Here is a 21,412-nt window from a genome sequence, read left to right on the forward strand (position 1 = left end):
ACCTGGGAGAGAGCCTCCCAGCCCAGCTCCATAGACTTGTGCAACGGGGCTTGCGCTGGCATGCTAAAAACATCTGTGTAGACGGGGCTTTGACACTGTGGCTTGGGTTCTAAAGCCTCCCTGTCCCAGGGTTCAGAATCTGAGCTCCAGCTCAAGCCACAACTATTTTTAAATGCGCTAGCAGCGAGCCCCCTACTGCAAGGCTATGGCCCGAGGCTGGGAGGCTAGTTCCCAGAGGTAGTATAGACAGACCCTAAGGCCTAGCGAGCGGAAATCTTTCCATTACGTGCATTTAACAAATTTGGTTAAGTGTGTGTGTAGATTTAGAAACTCCCCTGCTCTTTGTGCCATCCAAACATGACAGCACTGGGCTAGCACATGGGAGCCAGAAAATGAAACCGGCCAATCTATTTTCACTGTCCAAGCCAAGCGCAGTGAGAGGTAGCATTAACAGCATGAGTTCGATTAATCATTCTCCCTGTCATAATAGTCAGCAGGTTGTTTGCTGTGTGCACTATACTGTTGTGTTTTTAAAATACATGGGCCGAATTCATCCTTGCTGCAACTCCACTGAAGTTCAGCTAGGAGCTGAACGTGGACCTAAATCTGTATCTTGGCAAATCTATTTCCCTTTAACAAGCTCCATAATCAAACGTTGATCATTGCATCAAACTTAATGGGGCACAAGAACACCAAAATGAATAAGAACTTTACAAGTCTAATTAAATACACGAAGGAGCCACACGTCTGACAGGCGCTCTCACCACAATGCTCCAGTTATTTTATATCTGATCCTGTGAATAACCAACACAGAATGGGCTCTTTTCGGTGCGTTTCGTTGTGTGTTGCATTTAGTGTTCCAGATATTCAGTTCTTCAGGGAGGAGAGGTTTACAGTGGGATCAGAAAGCACAATACGTAAAACATTAAGTTAAGGACACCCCTTCTCCATTACATTCAGCACCATGTGCATGACCTAGCACAGAGGCAGGAAGTGGACAGCCAGGTTTAAGCTGCACCATCCATATGGGTGGAGAAAAGAGGAAAGGGGAGGCAGTTTTCCTAGCAGGTCCTTCCCTCTTATCGTCAGGTTTATCTCACTGGCACACCTAAGCCCCAGTTAATCCAGCATAGTCAATCATATTTCATAGCCGTCCTCTGACTTTTCTGATTGTTCCTGTGTTTCAGAGATGTTCGCAGCCAGTCTCAAGTCTTCCTTTACATTCACACAGACATGTCTCATCATGCAAGCACATTTCTCATAGCATCTGTGTCCAGCCCTCCCTCCCCACCCTCATCTGAGCATCCCTGACCTGTGCTCTTTTGAAGCAGATGGACCTAGGCATGGTGGACACAGTCAGCTTCACATCCTCATCCACAATGTCCAAGGCGAGAGACTTCCGGACCTTCTTGATGGGACTCCTGTGCAGCTGGGAAACACAAGAGAAGCAAAGCAAGCAACCGTAAATGCTAGCCTGCAGGGGAGACAGAGCAATAGCAATGGGGGAAATGGGGCTCGGTGAGCATTTTCTAGTTCCGTACAGAGAGGGAAGGGTCACCATCACACATAACTGTTTGGGTGTGAAGGGCTGCGGACCACGGAGGCATTAAAACATTTCCTGTGAATGTCACTGTGGTGGAAGAGACCAGAGACTCACAACCCCTGGCGGCTGAACACCTGCCTTTACAGAGCAGGGAGAAACTCCCCAGCTCCATCTAACCATGGGGCCTCAGGCCTATTCCAGGGGTGCCACCTCTAGAGTGCTGAGTGGTGAGCTCCTTCCCTTTGTCCCATCCACTGCTTGGCCTCTCTGCCAAGAGGGTGGTTCATGGTGGGACAGTTCATGGTGGGGCTGCCTGTCCACTGAGACCCACCAGCGCGTTTCATGCAGGCCAGCCCCTTTACAGCAACACCTCTAGGGCTACATTGGGACAGCAACCCAAAAGCAAAAGGCCCCCATGTCCCACTACCAACCCCATCCAATCTGCCTGGAGGCAGACGTTTTGAATGAACAAATCTCTCTCTTCTGAGGGTATTTTAAACAGTCAAACCAATTGTCCCAGATGCAGGGCTTGTCTACACTACCGCGGTAGTTCGACGGCTGGCAATCGAACTTCCGGGTTCGATTTATCGCGTCTGGTGTGGACGCGATAATTCGAACCAGGAAGTGCTCGCCGTCGACTGCGGTACTCCACGTCAGCGAGAGGAGTACCGCGGAGTCGACGGGGGAGCCTGCCTGCCGTGTGTGGACCGCGTCTGAACCGCGGTAAATTCGAACTAAGGTATGTCGACTTCAGCTACGTTATTCACGTAGCTGAAGTTGCGTACCTTAGATCGAATTGGGGTGTTAGTGTAGACCAGGCCGCAGAGTACAGATCCGGAGACGTAGGGCTCGCCGTTGGTTGTGAGCAAGCTGGGGTACCTGTGCCATGTGGGTGGCAGAAAATCACATCACGTCTGGCATCGACAGACAGTGTAAATAACACGTTGTGTCTTTACTGTGACCATCACAGCCCAAGTGAGGGCACCCGCTCTGCCACGGCTTTTATTGGTATGATTTCTAGCATGGAGAACAACCGATTTTAAAAAAGAAATCCCGGCAAGTCTAGGACAGGAAAGCCAGCAGAACAGGACCGGCCAAGACAGGATTTGCTCAGGAGGCCTGGGCTAACGTTCCAAGCCCTGGGAGAAGTGCCTGAGGATCTTTATTCCCTGCAGTGCTCAGAACCTCCGTTCTAAGTCTGAGCTGAGAGATGACAACTCCGGAAGCACATCATGCCCAGCATTATGCTGGGGCATTGGGTCAGGACAGGTTAGGCCACAATCCAGAAGCACTTTAAGCATGTGAGTAGCCCACTGACTCCAGCGGGACTGTTCATGTGCTAAAAGTTAAGCATGTGCTCAAGTGCTCTGCAGAATCAGGCCCTTAGCGGGAAGGGTGCGAGCAACTAAATCACCAACTTCCCTGTAGCACCTGGGCTTTCCTCCGACTCTCCCACCCAATACTGCCCTGGCCCGACCGTGCACGAGGAACCGGGCAGGATCACAGCAGGGGCAGCAGCTGTAAGACGAGACACTCACTCCTTGTTTCCTTTTCTGTTTGTCAGGCTTCACGTCATCCTCTATGATCAACTCGATGCCAGCTTCGCTCCGGAGCACTTCCTTCAAGTCTTCTTCCAGGTGAGGGGTCTGCGGCTGGGGTGAATGACATTGGGTGAGGAACATAACACAGGGTTTACAGTGCAGGCTACATTTACATGTCTGGATTTACGGTGCAGGTGAACCTGTGCTAATGCTGCAATTATGTCATCAGTGGAGACCTCCCCCCACTGCAACTCAGTCTGCAGGGCCATTGTTCATTTCTTGGTGTGAATGACAAGAGCTCGGCCTCTGCACAGGCCCTTGATGCAGCGAGGATACAGGACCCCACAGCAGAAGCTTCAGGAGATCAAGTGCATCAAGAATCTCATATACTTGTTTGGCAGGCAAGGGGAGCCATACCCACAGCCTGACTTCCCAGCTGGTCTACACAGCATCACTGGTTATTCTGGAATAGGCACCAGGTCTCCACTCGATGGGGAGTCCCAAACAACTGCTACACCCAGAAGAGAAAACTCATTTGGTCGGTTTCTTTTTAGGCTCACGAAGGAACCGAAAGCTGCAGCATGAACACAGGGGGTTTATAAAGTATCTCAGTCCAGTGGTCACGTATGGGAGCATATTCACCATGCCATTTTAGGACAGTGTACTCCACGGCCACCCCATCTCAGCCAAAGAATGTGCCAACACCCAAGCACCCTGGTAACGTTAACAATGCAAACAGAAATGCCCAAAGATTGGCTGATGAGCCCTTTCGCACCACATATCCAAGCGCCCTTTCACTGGCAGATCATGCCAGAATATTCAAGGGTGAATAGAAGTTTTTGGTGAATGTTTAGATAGAAGCCAGGCAGGGGGTCTTTCCTGGCTCTAGTCATTGGGGGTCTACAGGAGCACAGCGAGTAGCACTGGACAGTGCTAGGCGAGGCATGCATGTTGGTTCAATACACACCAGTGGCCGCATCGCGCCATACTTTTCCAGGGCGTTCTTAAAAGGCGTGGGCGTGTGGGGCGTGTTGTCTGTTACGTATTTCTGATCTGGGGTGACAAACCTGCCAGCAGAGAGGGAGAGAGAGGAGGTCAGGAGCAGAACATGACACACAGGTGTCCCCCGAGCATTCCCACCACAAGAGAGGACACACGCTCTGGCCCTCCAGCCCCAGGGCTGCACTGCCTAGCCTAGCACATGCACTCCAGAAACACCCTGCCACTCCAGACACAGGAACTGGGGTCTTACATCACAATAGCAAGGATGGTGTGAACCTCCCTGGCTGGGTGTGCTGCAGGGGCTTGGGTGGGGGAGAAAAGCAGGTGCTAAAGAGCAGAATAGCAGACATGCCTTCTGGCAGCACCACCCATGCCACTCTGACAGAGCCAGAGGTTATTCAGTATATCTCCAAATCACTCTTCAGTCACCGGGGTGGGTGAAACACAGATCCTCACCCACGGCCCTTCCCTCTCCCACCCATCCCCACCCCCCACTCTGGTCTTGGGCACACAACAACGCACGTTGCTGCAGGAAAGGCTCTGGCTCAGACACAGCTATGTAATGCAGGCAAGGCCCTGTCTATATGGGGGAAATTGACCAGCACAGCTATTCGGCCAGAATTCAGCTATTCTGGAATAACTGCCCTGTGTGGATGCTCTTCTGGAATAAAAGTGATTTTATTGTGGCACAATTACTCTGCTTTGTGAGTGAAGTGATTATTCTGGGACAGTGGCGTAGCCAGCTTCTCAGTGCAGGAGGAGCAACCATAAAAAAGGCACCCCCCTTGGCTCCTCCTCCGGCCGCTCCGTGCCCCCCCCCCCCGGGCTCCTCCGGCCATGCTGTGACCCCCCCCTCGGACAGGCTCGGCGGGGGGCGCGGGGGAAGGGGGGGCGGGCAGGTGCTGCTCGCTTCTCCCGGAGGCTGGGGGAAGCGGAGCAGTGGGGCGGGCAGCAGCTGGCGGGCAGATCCCCTCTCCCTGGCAGCTTCCTGGTTCCCTCGCCCGGGCAGCCCAGCATTTTTTTCAAAAGCGGAGCCTGCCGGGCCGCCGCTGGGCTCCTGCAGGCAAGGGGGAGAGAGGTGGGGGGGGGGGCGGGCGCAGCCGGAGGAGCGAAGCGGCCGGGCTCCTCAGCCATCGCGCTCCCTCTGCCGGGGAGAGGGGATCTGCCCGCCAGCTGCGGAGCGCTCGGCCGCCGAGCCCTGAGCCGCCGTAGGAGGCGGCCACGGCGGCGATGTTGGGGCCGCGCTGAGCATGGGCTGCGATGGCTGAGGAGCCGACCCCTTCGCTCCTCTGGCCACACCCGCCCCCCCCCCCCCCACCCCCAATGGCTCCTCCGGTGTCCGACCGTGCTGCCCCACCACTTGCCTACAGGACCCCAGCGGCGGCCCGGCAGGTGCCGCTTTTGAAAAATGTACTGAGGGGAAGCGGCTGCTTCCCCTGAACCCCCCCTAGCTATGCTACTGTTCTGGGATAAAGTGACTTTTAATCTGGAATTGAGTATCCATGTGGGAGAGTTACTCTGGAACAGCTATGCACATCCGTTACCCTGGGTGGACAAGGCTTAAGAGGGAAGCATGCTCACAAACTCTCTGTCAGGCAGGGGATACACCTGTAGACACCACACAGTGGGGCAGAGTTACAGGGGTCTGGAGAGCACTTTTGGCAGCCAGGTCCATAGCGCAGTAACATTCCCCAGACAGACACGTACCCAGAAGCAAAAGTTCCAACCCCGCATACACAGAGCAGGTTCTGCCAGGCATTCTAGCACCAGGACTGGGCACTCAGTCTAATCCACCAGCTGGGCACTCGGTCTAATCCACCAGTGTTCCTTCCCCACAGTGGAGTGGCTCTGGGGAAGGTGTGAAATATTTCCCTGCCTTTGAAGATGAAGGGTAGAACATAACTATAGAAATGGTTCCCACCTCACCATTCCAACTGAATGCCCTTCTGGTCCATATGAGCAAGACACACACCCAGCAGCATTCAGAAGAAACTGCTTTGGGGAGAGGCACTTCATCACCAAGAGCAGATCCCGTTGCTTAATTGGTGGGACGTTCCCCTTCCAGACCCAGCGTCTACAAATGTGTCTTGCTCACTTTAAATGCTCTAGCCCACTTTATAGTTGGACACCTTCGCTCCAGCAGGTTCGGCCCACAATTCACTATTAAAATATGTTACAATACAGAAGCCCTCCAGAAAAACAGAACACACTTGTGGGACTCGAAAATTAGACAAAGCCCACTATTTGCAGCCCCTTTCTTCCCGTGGGGGTGCCACAGCTACAGGACACCACTCCTGGGACGGTTTAGCCTCCCTGTTATGTGATGCAAGCTGGGAAGAGGCTGGGAGAGTGGGGGATGACTTACGCTGAGTTTTTCTGGTGCAGCGGAGTCTTGTCCCTGTGCAGCGGGGTGGTCACTATCACCTTCTGACTGCACACAGGAGTGGAGGTCAGGGACGGGTTCTCCAACTCCAGTGTATCCTGTTTGGTCCAGAAGTTTAAGAACTGCCAAGCGAGGGAAAGAAAGAAACACAGAGAACACACTTCACATCCTGGGAAATTCAAGGCTGTCACTGACCATTAGCTTATGCTAGTTTTACTGAATTTAAAAGAGGATCTCTCACACTGACTGATTACATGTATTTTTGCTACCAATATGGCAGACAATATTCCCTCCACAGATCAGAAGACCCGGACTTTGCCCTGATCCACACACAGTTTTTGAACCAAAATAACTATGTCAGTTCAGTGTGTGATTTTTTTACCTGGTACGGATGTAGTTATAACCAGTATAAATGTGCCTTATACCAGTGCAGCTTATTTCTCTTTGCTTATGGGGATAGATATGCCAATATAAGTGTACCAATACAGCTGCGTCCACGCATGTATTGCTTTGACTGTACTGATGCCGTTCAAGCTGTATGTGTGTGTTTAGCAAGGCTCCAGTGGGTGCATCTTCACCACAGGAAAACGAGTGTTGGCTAACATGAGTTAGCACAAGGTAAGTCCTAGTGAAGACGAGTCAGTTTGTAGTTTTCACATGAGTTAGCAGGTCAAGTAAAGCTTGCGCTCCGCCATAGTCTAACTCAGCCTGTTGACTCATGTTAAAACCACACACTGCCTCCTCTTCATGACGATTTTAACCCATGCTCGTAATTCCCATTAAGAGCATGCTTTTATTCCTAGGGAAGACAAGGCCAGCGAGGAAAACGCCTTCCAGGTGCCCCCACGCTCTTACCCCACTCGGGGCAAGAGTTATTTTTGTTACATTCATCGCAGGAGACCAGCCTTGTGTTTGGAGGAAGAGCCCGGGAGTCGGGAGATCAGCTTTCTGTCTCAGCTCTGCCACAGATTCACTGTGAGACAGCAGCTCGTGATCTCTGTGCCTGTGAAAATGTGTGATACCGAACTACCTCCCAGGAGGGCTCTGAGGTTACTGGCTCTAACATTGCCACGGTACTGTACAGAGACGAGGAGAACAAACCCATCAGGGGCCATCAGAGGGGAGAGATCATGAGACGTTCTGCACCAAAATCCACATAAGCTAAAAGGACTAACTGGCTCTTATCCTCTATGCTGCTCACAGACCAGAGGGCGGCACGATCACACACAAGATGTGCATGGGGAGGTTAAACATGGAAAGTGTGGTAGTGCCTGAAGGCCAATTGTCCCCTGCATTCCTCTTTAAAACTCTCCTTTGCTGTGATGCCTCCAAAAATACAATCCGACAACAGTTAGGCAGATGGTGTGCTGAGACCACTGCCTGCCATGCTACCCAGTACTGTCTCAGGCCTGGTCTACTCTACAGCATCAGGTCAACGGAAGGCAGTTTACATCGACCTAGCTATGGAAGTATCTACACTTGAATTTCACTCCCACTGATGTAACTGCCCAGCTACACTTCATAACTCCACATCCACGAGCGGCGCAGAGTCAAGGTCGATGTAGTTAGGTCAACGCAGTGTCTGTGTAGACACTGTGTTCCTTATGTCGACTGTTACTGGCTTTCAGGAACCATCCCACAATGCCCCACACTGACAGTACAATGGACACAAGTGCTCCTCGGGAGGACGCGCACCGCCAACACAGGTAGCAAAGCACAGACACGCACAAGCAATGTAATTACTGCAGCGGCTGGATGCCGACGTAAGTCAGGTCAACTTAATTTTGTAGTACAGACCTGGCCTCATTGTTCCCTGGTACTCCCCCATCTGTTGTCTCTCGTCTTATCCTGCCAGGTCTGTGGGGCAGGGACTGTCTTGTTGTTCAGTGTGCGTACAGCACCTAGCACCATGGGGCCCCGCTCTATGACTGGGACTCCTCAGTGCTATGATAAACAATAATACAATTCTGCTAAGCTCTGTAGGAACACAGAATAAGCAACAGTCCTTGCCCCAAAGAACTCACAGCCTAAGGGAATGTCTTCACTGCAAAATTAACTCAGGGGTTTGCATCACAGAAGTGTAGACTTCAGGTCCTGGCCTTGAACTCATGGCTCATGCTGGCCTCACAGCAGAGGTCCAGCAGGAGCATGGGTCAGCCTCTGGCCAGCTGGCAGCATGCTGGGAAGATCTGGCCACAGTCTCTCCTGTTCAAGTGCTGTGGACGTGCAGTAGAAATATGGAAGTGTTGCAGGCACAGCAAGCTGCGAGCAAATGTACGGTTCAGACATCATACCAGGCTGTATGAACTGGTAGGTGACCTCTGGTTCACAAGCAGGGAGTAGGTAACATGGCCCAGGGAACTGTGGGAAGGCACTGGAGGACTCTGCACTCCAGCGGCTCACGCCTGCGTACACACTGCTGAGCGGCTGTGTTAGCAGCATGAGTGCTGGCAGAACTCAGGGTCAGCTAGCCTGGGTAAAAGGGGACCACACTCGAGGAGTCAGGGTAGGGACCACACTCGAGGAGTCAGGGTAGGGCCAACATTGGAGTAAGAACCTGAGTTAGGGCTTGTCTTTGCTGCACACAGCATTCTCCTTACCGCAGCATCTGGTGAGGAGGAGAGGGCTTGGATTACAACACCGGTCCAAAGCTTTTGCCCCTAAACCTGGCTGGGTGACAAGCACATGGATTGAACAGAAGCAGCTTCTTTGATGGCTTCGGCCCTCAGGGTACTCCCCTCCCCATCGGGATGAGACACATTGCGTACACCACAATGATGCTGTGCGGGCGGTCCCGCTGTCCAGCAATAGGCCGGGCAGCGTCTAAGCAGTGGGGGTAGTGCCCCAGTAATTCTCACCCACAGTTTAACTGTGGGTGAAGAGCTGGATGTGTGTGCCTCCACCTACCTACCTGCAGGCATGTCCTGTGCCCCTCACAAAGGGAGGCTGGGTTTCAGTTTAGCTGAATGTGTACCCCATTATTCACGTGCCCCATCTCCCACGGCATGTCTAATCACCACAAGTGGCCAGAGAACCCCAGTTCTGTGGCTCAGCAGGGGAAAGACAGGCACCCTACACAAATTGCAGCAAGACTGGCCAGGGTCCTCCGGGGGCTGGTCTGAGCCTGTGGAATGAACTCCCCACAAAACTAAGGATCATCTCAAACCTCTCCATTTCCCAATCCAAGGGTATTTCTTTGACCTTGCCTTCTCTAACAAAAAGCAACAGATATATCTTGAATTAAAAAAAAAAAACCCACAACCTACCAAAGCAAGACACTCCTCTGCACCCGCTTCTCCCCCAGGGAGAGGATGAGAGAAGAAACCTGTGCCCGATGTCTAGTCACGTAGCCCAGTGGGCTCCTGGAAGGTGCTCAGATACGACTGCGATGAGCAGAGAACAGAATTCCATCGCCATCCTACACACTGGCAGTGCCCATTTCAAGGCAAATGGCATGATAAATATTAAGCAAACGGAGCTGATCAGTATCGACTGCATTATGGCCAATAAATAAAGTACCAGCACAGACCCTCTAATTCACTCACAGTGTCCCAAGCAGACAGCAACAGAACGAGCTTTGCCTGATTCCCATCTAGCTACGTACCTGGGAGGGGGAGAAGGGCAGCGTCTTGACCGGGGTGCTCTTGGGCGTCATGCTATTACAGGAGTCTATGAAGGAGTAGCTGGTGTTCTCCGTGACGGGCGAGAGGGAGATCTTCCTCTTCTTCTGCCTCTTGAGCACCGAGGGCGGCGTGCCAGAGCTCACCTCTGAGCGGGGGGAGATGGGGATCAGCTCGCCCTTGCTGCTTTTGCTCAGGTCTGAAATGGTGTGGCCATCCAGGCGATACTCTGTCACGTGGGGTACAGGAGCTGGGGGCTTCCTGGGGGCTTGCCTGACCGGGCTGTTGCTGCTGCTGTCGCCAGCGGCTGGATCCTCGGGCAAGTCGAAGTGACTCAGGTCACACCACCCGTCTGGGTCCTGCCAGACATGAGAGACGGTTAGAAATGGCCAAGAACGAGCAGCGTTCTGAGCCGCCACAGGACACGACCTCAGAGATCAGTGCACAGGCAGGGCCTAGCAAAGGGCTCCAGCGACCCGCAGAGGCTGAACATACGATCTATAAAAAACGTGGGGCCTGAGTCTGTCTTCCACACCCTATGCAGTCCTTTACACCAGTGCAAATCAGTACAGCAGCATTTTACATCCACTTCGCACTGCTCGAAGCAACTGCACTAAGAGAATGGAGAATCTGACCCTTGGAGTTCCCAGGGCCAGCACTGCACCCTCTGTTGCCTGCAGGGACATTTCATTTACATGCTACATAAGGTCAGGGCTACACTACAAACTTCTGCTGGCAGAGCTGTCGGCCCGGGCACGAGGAGGCGTGATCCCTGACCAACACAGCTGAGCCAGCAAAAGCCCCTAGTGTAGTCACAGTTATATTGGCCAAGCTGTCTTTTTGCCCGGATAGTTTGTTTCACTCAGGGGCATGGGCGGTATAAGCGAAGTCGATATCAGCTGCGTTCAAACGAGGAGCGCTTTGCTGGTATTCCTACACTGGCAAAGCACTCCTCCTGTCGACATTGGCCCTTCTGAAGGCAGTGGAATCCTGCAATAGATTTTAAGATCAGCAAGGCCAAGAAACTCAAAAATTAATTCAAATGAATCCCACACAACTGACTTCAGTTTGGGGCTGCAATTAGCGTCCATGACAGTAACAGACTTATCAGCACTAGAGACTAGGGGTATGTCTATACTATGGAGACTACTCTGGCATAGCTACGTCGCCAGAGCTACACCAGCATAACCCCATAGCGTAGACCAGTGGTTCCCAAACTTTTTACCTCGTGCCCCCCCACCTCCCGGAGCTGAGTGGGAGCGGGACCACAGCTTGCCGGGGGGGGAGGAGGAGAGAGGAGACAACGGGAGGCGCAGGCAGGGGTATGGGGGCGGAGGTTGGAGCCATAGCTGGGGACAGGGGTGAGAGTGGAGCTTTGGCCAGGGTCGGCAATCGGGGCCAGCATCCAGGGCCCTGGGGGCAGAGCTGGGTGGCGCTCCCTCCCCGCCCCCCACGGGGGCTGGCTCCAGCCCCACCTTCCTGAAGGTTCTTCCGCGTCCCCCAAGGGGACCTCTGGTGTAGACACAGCCTACGCAGACAGAAGGGGTTTTCCCATTGGTGTAGGAACACCATCTCCCCGAAGGACAGTAGCTACGCCAACAGAGGCATTCTTCTGTTGAAAACACGGAGTCTAAACTGGTCAGGGGGTGGCAGTTATGTCAACCGAACTTTTAAGTGTAGACCAAGCCTAGGAAAATGCAGACAGTTTCTCTACAAGGCTGAGATTTTCAAAGCTGTGTAAGAGATCTGGAAGCCCAATTCCCATTCAATGCAATGGGAATGGACTCCCAAACTCCCCAGGCACTTGGACAGTCTCAGCCCAAGCTTCTTCCACAAAGTTCAGTCAATGCCCCTCTATTCTGCCTCGCTTCCTCCCTGCTACTTCAGTCCTGGTCCCCACACAGCTTTGCCAATGGAAAGGACAGTCCTGATTCAGTCCTTCGCTTCTTGCCCCACATCTGTATGGATCCAAATGGGGCCACGTTCCCCCCCAGTCTAACATCCTCCATGAACGGGAAGGTCAGTCAGAGAAACCAGCTGCATGGAAAGCTGAATAGGGTCCATTTTAAACAAGATGGCCAAGTCCCATTGATATTTTTAACCTGCCCCCTCTGTGACATGCTCTGTGCAGCGGCTGTGAGGCAGGCTGGCCAGGGCTAGCCAGTCAATCACACTCCTGTGGGAAGGTTTATGCTTTTGCTGTGTAATTGACTTCAGGTGGAAACAAACTGAGGACTAGATTGGGACTTGGAAGCATTCCCGGAGGCAGTGGGTCTCTGAGACACCCCTCACAGTCATAATTCCTCCCTGCTCCTGGACAGTAGTGATTTACGGCTGGCCTATGCCAGCAGGAAGTATTGCCCCCTGTGCTGGCTCATCTGCTCTGACTAGGAAACAGGGACAGAGCTACAGCTCTGCCTACTGCCCACCATGCCCTACCCTGCCCCAGCCCGTCACTCCGGGGGGAAGAGCGCCCTGCCTCGCTGGTTCCCATGAGCCTGGGCCCTAATTACAGGTAACCCCTGCAGGAGAGCAGGTGGGGGTTCTTATTTGCTGGTGCAGGCACGGAGTCCCATCTTGGGATTGAAAGCAGGCGGTGAGAACCCACAACGAATTGCCAGAGAGCCCAAGCCCGGAGCCTTTAATCACACAAGCAGCCCCACTGAAACCAACACATCAGCAAGGATCACTCGGGGGCTGCGGGACTGGACCACACCATTTGCCTCCCTCTCAGAGGTGTATATTAGGAGATGAGACATTGCTCCCCTCTTACCGATTCCATCATATCCAGAGCTTCCGTAAAGGCTGGTCCCGAAGTCAGGCTCAAGTAGTTGGCAGTGTCAGCTGCCCATTTGTATGGAAAGGTGCCGTCCGGCGATGCGTCTTCAGGCACCACGTCCTTTGGGGCCCCCTCGGCATTGTCCTCTGCCAGTGTTGCAGCTGCTTGCTCAGAGGGCAGCTCCTGGAAGCCAGTTGCTTCCTCCTCACTGGCTTCTTCCTCCTTTATTTCCAAGGTATCAGCAGGCCAGCTAGCGTGTAGGTTTTTCTTTGAAAACAGAAACACAAAAACCATATATCAAAAGAATGCGAAGGTTGAAAAGTCAAGCTCCCAAGGTTAGGTAGTGCCAGGACTGAGGTCCCCTGTGCAACCTTAGTTCAGCCCCGTCGTGCGTATGCATTGTGCTAGAGTCTTGTTGGCATCATATGGGAAATCTGTGGCAGAGCCAGAAATAGAACCCAGCTCCCTGGGCCCCAGTCCAGTGTCTTAACCACAACAGAATTATCCTTGTTCTTCTTACAGTCCTCTTCACCAAATGAAGGAGTCTTGTAAAACAATCAGTATGTGATCATGTAATTAAAGACTGTGCCATACTGTGTACATACACACACACACACACACACACACACACAGTCACTGAATTAAGGTTACACAGGCACCCTTACGTCAGGCATTTCCTAACTTTAGAGAGCGTGACTTAATGTTCTTTTAATGTAGATTTTTGTATGTAATTTCCGAGGTTAAAAAAAAAAAAGAACACCCCTCTACCCACACAATCATGCATCATCAGCAGGGTTTGCACCCAGGATCTTCAGATCCACATCACAGACCCCTCCCACTTGAGCTCAAAGAACCGGCCTGTTATCCTCTATATGGACCAGCACCAAAGGATGGAACATGCACTGCGCCAGTGGCTTACATAACTACTTTCTAGACAGGAGAAGAGTTTTGGGAATCAGGATTCTTGGGTTCTATTCCTGGTTGAGAGCGTGGCAAGCTAGTGGGTACAGACAGCACAGCCAGGCACATAGCTTTGGCACATTCATTCTGAAGGGCAGCATGGCTGTGGATGAATGTCTCTGATCTGCATTAACAGAACAATGCACACCTCACCATCAACCAAAATGCAAGATCTTCCACTGCAAGGTTTAATCAGCCAGCTGATTTGCTTGGTGCTGTACCTGGTTCCTGGCACTCTGGACACTTTGGCTTTCTTCGCCCTCCACCTCCACCAACAAGTACAGGGACTCGGAGTCTTTTGTTTCACTGAGGAAACCTCCTGTGTCCACTTTCCGTTTGATGGTGGAGTTCCAGTGGTTCTTCACAGCATTGTCAGTCCTGGAGAGAACAGCCACAGTCAACAGGCATTTTAGAGCTGATGGCTCCTGATGAAATTAAGAATCCATATTCTCAGCATCCCTCAATACAGATATCTCAACAGCCTATCTGACTCTTAAGGCATTAACAACAGGCAAAGGCCCTACCTCCCAGGCAGCAGCTTGGCAATCTCAGCCCAGCGGTTCCCCAGAACTTTGTGAGCCTCAAAAATGATTCGGTCCTCCTCCTCCGTCCACGAGGACTTCTTCACCTCGGGGTTCAGGTGGTTGTGCCAGCGTTCCCGGCACTGCTTCCCCAGCCTGCCTTTCAGGTATTTTGCTATCAGTGTCCATTGCTTTGTGCCAAATTTTTTAACCAATTCAATTACCTTTAAACAAAAGGAAAATGAAGTGAATGAATGGATGGATGGATATCGAGTGCACTTGTTTTCAGGTTTGCTTTTTCCACCTTCAGTGTCTCTACAGGGACCCATGGATGTCACAGTGAGAAGAGTTCTGTCTAGAGGAGAGTCTGCATGAACCATCACTCAGACCCCTGGGCATGAGTCTCCTTTACTCAGCACCTTGCGTTGTTATTCACACCAGTGCCACGTGTGTGTAAAATGCTGCCATTCTGTACGGGCATCAGTGACTATGCCGGGGCAAGGCAGCAGAGAATTGAGCTCTGGGTGTGGCAGAACTCTTCACAGTACAAATGTGGGTGATAGATTTTAAACCGTGTGCCTATTTCTGATCAGGTGACAAGCTGACACATGTCCCGAGGCTCCTCCTTCCATCTGTACCATGGGAAACTTGACTGCACTGACAAACTCCATCCTCTTTCTAGCTCTCTCCCTGGTCCAGCGAGACTATATCCGCAGCATGTGAATCACGTGAGCATGTTGAAAACTCTGCACCCAGCTACAGTGCCAGTGTGGGCAGCCTGAGCTCTAATCACAATTAAATTAGGTTAACTTAAAACAAACCAACGTAGACACCCATGCTAGCCCCAAGTGACCATGCAATCTTGTTTTTCTCATCTTCATCCACCCTGCCCTGTGTTATATCTGTCTGTTGTTTTGATCCTCCCTTAGATTCTATGCACTCTGGGGCAAGGAATCAGTCTTTATTGTCTCTGTGAAGTGCTGTGCAAATTGAGAGCACTATATACCTAGTAATAATGTAGGTTACTTTCTGTATTTATCCAGTCTTCCTTGGCTGACAGATTGTTGGCAGATTTTTATTTTTATAATGCCAAGCAAGGAGCTTTATAGACATCTGATGACCAAGTCCCTGCCCCAAATCGCTTACAATCTCGTATAGACAGGCAACACACCTTGCACAAGCAGTCACAACTCCCACAGAGTTGCTGGGGCCGAGATCAGCTGCGATGTAAAAGGGGGTGGAAGAACATGAGGAAGCAGGTATACATAGTGAAGCAGCTTCATTTACCCAGTCTGGTAGAGACAACAGCAGAAGGAGACAAAGGGAACGTCATGGTAAGTGAAGACGCCGGAGTCTAGGACACACCAAGGGTCACAGCCAAAGAGGAAAGGAGAGATGCTGGCAGTAGTGGAGGGCCCTAGCAGTGGGGAGGAGGAGTTGAAATGCAATGTAACGTGAAGGGACCTGGTCACAGATGCAGGAAAGACAGCAGATTTTCACAGTGACATGCAGGAGGAGCGTACAGGCAGCACCAGGGTGCACAGAAAGGAGGAAGCAGCAGTAATCAGTGTGAGGTGAGAAAGGCACAGACAAGGGGTTAGCAGGGGAGTTTGATAGGAAAGGGTAGATCAGAAGATACTGAGACAGAAAAAAATGACTCGAGGTAGCAACTGTCAAATACATCCTTTTCTCCCACTGCTAGCCCCCAAGTCCACACCTTGCTGGATCATTGTTCAAGCAGTGTGGTATGGGGAAAGAGGAGGTCTTTCAGATGAGCAAATCCCAGGGCATTTAGAGCTTTACAGGTCAAAAACAATGCCTTATTATGCAGCTTAGAAGCAGTTCACTGAGTGCACAGAAGGGTATCGAGTGCTGCTTTTTTGGGCTATATGTAAAAGGACTTCCAGACTGCAAATCCAGTGCCTTTCATGTCCTCCACACAGAGCAACGAACCCACTGACCGTGACGCTGCCACCAAGTTACCTTCTGATCCTCTTCCTTGGTCCAAGGCCCTTTAACCAAGTCTGGATTCAACACCCTCAGCCACCGGTACTGGCATTGCTGATCGGTGCGGTTCTGTGCCAGGGAATTAAGAGCCATGAGTTAGAACAGAGGCCACAACTACAAGAGCAACACAGAGCAACTGAGGGAAACCTTCCATATTGGACTGGCTGTTTTATTTTCAAAAGATAACCAGGCTAGGAGTGGACAGTTCAGGAGAGCAACGGGAAGGGGACCCTGCCACCATTCACCTCACATCAGTGGTCAAGAGTGGTGATGATGTGACGGCTGAGATTGTGAGAAATGAGATTAGCAAGTTCTCAGCCCCATTCCCAATGGAGGTGTTCACACCACAAACACACACTGGCCCCCTTTTGAGCCAGGTCAGTAGAGATGGGCCCTAGAGACCAAACTCCTCTCTCAACCTTACAGATGGTCCCTGCTGGGCATGCCTGGGGCACACTGGCACATGCATGGGTGGGGGAAGCCTGCTCTGTCACTGCTGTCCTTGTCAGGTGGATAAACAGAAGTCTCCAGTCTCCAGCGCAGGGGTTCTCTGCTGGGACCGCCTTTGAAAATATTTCAGGCTGTGACATCAGCCCCTCCGCCCCACCCCACTAACCATGACATCTTTACTTCTGCACTGCCGCCAGCAACAGTGCAGCCTTTAGAGCTGGGAGCCCGGCTAGCAGTCGCCACTCTCCCAACCCCCCTACAATAGTCTTGCGACCCCCCTTTGGGTTGGGACCTCCAGTTTGAGAAACCCTGCTAGAGCCACCAGCCAGCATTGAAATCCCACAAACGCAGCCTCGCTCACTGCCTCTGCCACCCGGAACAAGATTACAAACAACCCCCTGCAGAAAGAGATTCTGTCCAAACGTGTCAACTGTGTCATTAGCATCAACCCTTCAGAGCTTGCCCTTCCAGTTCCCAGAGCTTCAGCCATATGCTCCCAGCTCCTCTCTCTCCAGCACACACTGCTCCAGGGGTGCTCCCATCCCATGTCATGTTGGCGACTGGAAGCTACTCTGACAGCTACTAGTCACAGACGATGCCCATGAAAGTAGTCCCCTCCTAGCTTAGCACCTCCCAGCCTTGGAGGGTGAACCAGACTAGTCTGTGTGGGCAAGAATCAGAGGAGACAAGCAGTGGGGAGAGGAAAGTTGCTTGAGCCCAGATCCACTCTCCCTACAACCCATCTTGTAGAGGACTCTGCCTGCTGTAGGTAAGCCAACCTCCTTCCCATCCGGCCTGTGGTGCCCCACAGTATTGCTGTTGCTACGGCCAAGGCTGCTGGCTCAGCCTGCCATCCCAAGCGTCTCTGCTAAGGGACATCCCTCACCAATGCTTCCCTCCATGTGGCCGCCTGACACATTCGGACTGGAAATAAAGTGTACATTTTTAACAGTGAGAGCGAATAACGTGTCAAGGGTTGTGGTAGATTCTCCAGCACTGACAGTTTTTAAATGGGATGTTTTTCTAAAAGCTTTGCTCTGGGAATTATTTTGGGGCCGTTCTCTGGCCTGTGTCATATAGGGGGTCAGACTAGATGATCACAATGGTCCCTTCTGGCCTTGGAATCTAGGAATCTGTGATGAGCAGGGGGCCAAGAAAGAAGCTGGGAACCAGCAGTTCAAGAAAATGAGAGACACCCAGCACGGGGGGTAGGGGGGCGGCTGACTATTGACAGGGCCCCTATGCCATGTGCTACCATCTCTACAGGAAGCAACGAGGTTTGCACATAGAACCCACCAATGCACAGAACTCGAGCACGTGGGCTATACACACACACCTTTGCCTTATGCAGTCAGAACAGGGTCTGTATCCTAGTGCACCAAGCATGGGAAACTGCGACAGACACCCCTGAGTTCTTGTCGCAGCTCCTCCCCATTTCAGACGGGTTAGTTATTCTCCCACCCTGTAGGGCTGCTCCGAGGGGTCATTATTATTATTTGTGTTAGCAGAGCACTTTGGAGCCCCAGTCAGGGACCAGGCCCCATTGTGCTAGGTGCTGTACAAACACAACGCTGGCTCACGGCTGCAAAGCGCTTTGGGCATAAGAAGTGCCAAGTATCCTAACTCGCCCCGTCCCGCCTGCAGCTCCACTTACGGGAAAGTGACTTGCCAGGAACTTCCAGTCGCTCTGTCCAAACTGCTTCACTAGCGTCTTCAGCCATTCATCCTGCGAAGAGCAAAGGGGTCAGCTTTCACCTGCACAAGCACAAGATGCTACAGCCACGCTGTTGTACAAGGGACACGTCACTAAGTATTGCAGCTGGAGAGATAAGGGCTTGAACCTTTGTCCTGTCATTTATAATCATGTCAAAAAAAAAAAAAAAAAACCCCAACCCAAACCCAGCATCACTCCAGCTGCCTGTAGCAACACCCAGAAGGCAGGATTTCTAACTTGGGCCATAAATGGCTGGCATAAGTTTTTACACATACAGGCCCAGGCTACTCATTGAAAACAAGCGTTCAACTGCTGTAATTAAATACTGCTTTGGCCCACCTATGTTCTAACATGGTTTGATTCAAACCGCATGGACAGGGCCAAACTGTGCTCCAATCAGTGTGTTTTAGGCCCAGTAGAGACCTAGGCTGAGAGCCGGTCTATGCTGTTGGATTACAACATGGTAGGCCCTTGACATGGCTGGGCAGAGAGGGCTAACCCCCCACACCATGCTGCAACCCTGCCCTTGGGGCACAGCACAGCTCAGCTCAGGGAGAGCTCCTGTAGTGCAGACAGTTCACCCTACAGCTTCTCCACACAGGAAGTCCTGAGGTGCCCTAGAGAGCAGGCCTTACTCCTACCTCCTCCCTCCCGCCACCCGCAGCCACTCTATCCCCACCCCCTCGAAGAGACAACACACGTTCCCTGTTGTCACCTACCTCTTCGTGAGTCCACTTGACCTTGCACCTGTTCTCCCGCTGCTCTGGCACGTCCGAGTCTGTGTCCTGGTAATGCAGCTCATCTTGCTCCTCACTACACAAAACCAAGAGGGTTAGTTTTGTTTTATGAGAGATGCAGCAGCTGGAACAAATACCCCAGCACAGCCCAGAGCTCTGCCTCTGCTCCTGGGCCTTTTCACAAAGTTTTGGCCAAATTTCCCAAACACAGCTGCCTCACCTGAACAATCTAGGTATCAAGTAATTACCTGCAAATAGGGGTTGCACTCTCTGCTTAGGAGAGCATCTTTGCAAATCTGGCTCTGTTATTGGCAAACAGTATCAAGGAGAACAGCTCAACTCCCCTGTGACGCAAGCAGCTCTTGATGCCAACTGGCAGAGGCCACAGGGATGCATATGGGTTACAGGGATCCCCTGGGTCTGGTATTTACATATCAGTTCACCAAAGAGTATCATGTAAAGTCTCTACTGAAAGTTGGTGTCACACTGGTTGTGTTGCCTGTGGTTGGTAGAGGTGGGGAGCTGATCCCTGGCAGGTCCTGGCACAGCTTCTTCTCGGTAAAGACAGGTGGAAGTGAGGCGCCTCACAACCCCGGGAAGCATCACATCCCCATCCACCGCAGGGAGAAAGACCCTTTAAAAACTAAAAGAAGATATGCAGCTTTTTACCTTTAGAGAGGAAGGATGGCCAAGTGGTTAGGGCGCTAGCCTAGTACTTGGGAGACCTAGATTCTCTCTGCTGCAGACTTCTTGTGTGACCTTGGGCAAGTCACTTAGCCTATCTGGGTATGTCTACACTGCAGCTGGGAGCATGCGTCCCAGGCCAAGTAAAATAGCTATGTGGACATTGCAGCGGAGGCTCGGGCTAGCCACCTGAGCTTGGACCTCGGGGGCTGGGTAGGCTTGGATTCAGGTGGCTCGCCTATGATGGAACATCCAGAGTCCATGCCCCTGCGTTTGAGCTCAGATCACTAGCTTGAGCTGCTGCAGCTTCCACGCTGCTATTTTGAGCACGCTAGCTTGGCTCAAGTCTTTCTACCCAGGCTGGGAGGCAGGCTCCCAGCTGCAATGTAGACATACGCTCTGTGCCTCAGTTCCCCACCTGTACAACAGGGTAGCAGCACTGCCCTACCTCACGGGTAAACACATTAAAGACTGTGAAACACATAGATACTACCATAATGGGGGCCATATTAAGTACTCAAGGGAGACAGGTCACCAGTTCAAACCCAGCCAAGGGGACAGTGAGATGCTTAGGATCAGTGAAATAAGTAGCAGTGACAGCACACCAGCTGTCTAGTCACTGTCAAGTACTCTGTAGGCATTGACCACCTCTTCATGAGCTGCTCACATTGCCTCCATGACTGCACCCCACCTCCCCTTCTCTCAAGCTGGTGATTACATGCCATCGATCTCCACGACAGCTTCATAGTCACATTGAAATAACATTAGGGAAGTATTTAATATGACTTACTAGCTAAGGAGGAGCAGCCACCAGCACCATGTGACCAGGCAGCTCTTCACAGCTCACAGTTTGAGAGCCACTAGCCCAGTGCAAGCCTTTTGCTTTATTTTGTACCCACGTCCAAGCCCATGACACAGGGCAGCCTCCAGCTCCCTTACCCAGATAGGTAGAGCAACTGGACTTGATCCGATAGGCTTAAGAGCTGCAATTTTTATTGAAGGGGGGAGGAAACAAATTGAACTCTTGATTCCTTCTCAATATTTAGGGAGCAAGAAGCTTTCATCTAAGCACACAATCTCAGACTGACTATGGGTAAAAAAAAAAGGCAAGATATTGGGTAGGCTTGGTCCTTACACCTGGAGCATAATATTTTTTGATAAACCACTTAAGTGGGTATTCACCCATGAAAGCTCATTCTCCAATACGTCTGTTAGTCTATAAGGTGCCACAGGACTCTTTGCTTCTTTTACAGATCCAGACTAACACGGCTACCCCTTTGATACTTGACACTTAGTGTGTGTTAGCTTGGGTTGCCTGTATACTATTGTCTTCATCCCAGTAACACACCCAGAGGCCAGAAACAAGAGCAGGGCCTCATTGGGCTGGGTGCTGCTCCTACCATCTGATCAGCGACTGTCCTTGCCCCAAGGACTTTATAATCAAACTGGCACCTTTCACCAGCCCCAAACT

At 51.8% G+C, this 21,412-nt stretch overlaps 1 protein-coding gene across 3 annotated transcripts in view; it reads right to left on the reverse strand.

The window, feature by feature from the left end:
• The window catches only part of MYBL2 (MYB proto-oncogene like 2), a 40,954-nt gene that overhangs the window by 6,692 nt on the left and 12,850 nt on the right, over positions 1 to 21,412 (reverse strand). For all 3 annotated transcript variants that reach the window (XM_024202033.2, XM_024202032.2, XM_024202034.2), the window contains 11 exons: positions 19,240 to 19,333; positions 18,461 to 18,532; positions 16,333 to 16,425; positions 14,353 to 14,573; positions 14,050 to 14,206; positions 12,863 to 13,135; positions 10,074 to 10,448; positions 6,452 to 6,591; positions 4,052 to 4,151; positions 3,082 to 3,195; positions 1,313 to 1,429 (listed from right to left, as the gene is read on the reverse strand). In XM_024202033.2, coding sequence (XP_024057801.2) covers positions 1,313 to 1,429; positions 3,082 to 3,195; positions 4,052 to 4,151; positions 6,452 to 6,591; positions 10,074 to 10,448; positions 12,863 to 13,135; positions 14,050 to 14,206; positions 14,353 to 14,573; positions 16,333 to 16,425; positions 18,461 to 18,532; positions 19,240 to 19,333 — 1,756 coding nt within the window. The remainder of the gene's footprint in view (positions 1 to 1,312; positions 1,430 to 3,081; positions 3,196 to 4,051; positions 4,152 to 6,451; positions 6,592 to 10,073; positions 10,449 to 12,862; positions 13,136 to 14,049; positions 14,207 to 14,352; positions 14,574 to 16,332; positions 16,426 to 18,460; positions 18,533 to 19,239; positions 19,334 to 21,412) is intronic.

This window comes from Terrapene carolina, unplaced genomic scaffold (genome assembly GCF_002925995.2).
Source record: "Terrapene carolina triunguis isolate 2854851 unplaced genomic scaffold, T_m_triunguis-2.0 Scaffold233, whole genome shotgun sequence".
NCBI lineage: Eukaryota > Metazoa > Chordata > Testudines > Emydidae > Terrapene > Terrapene triunguis.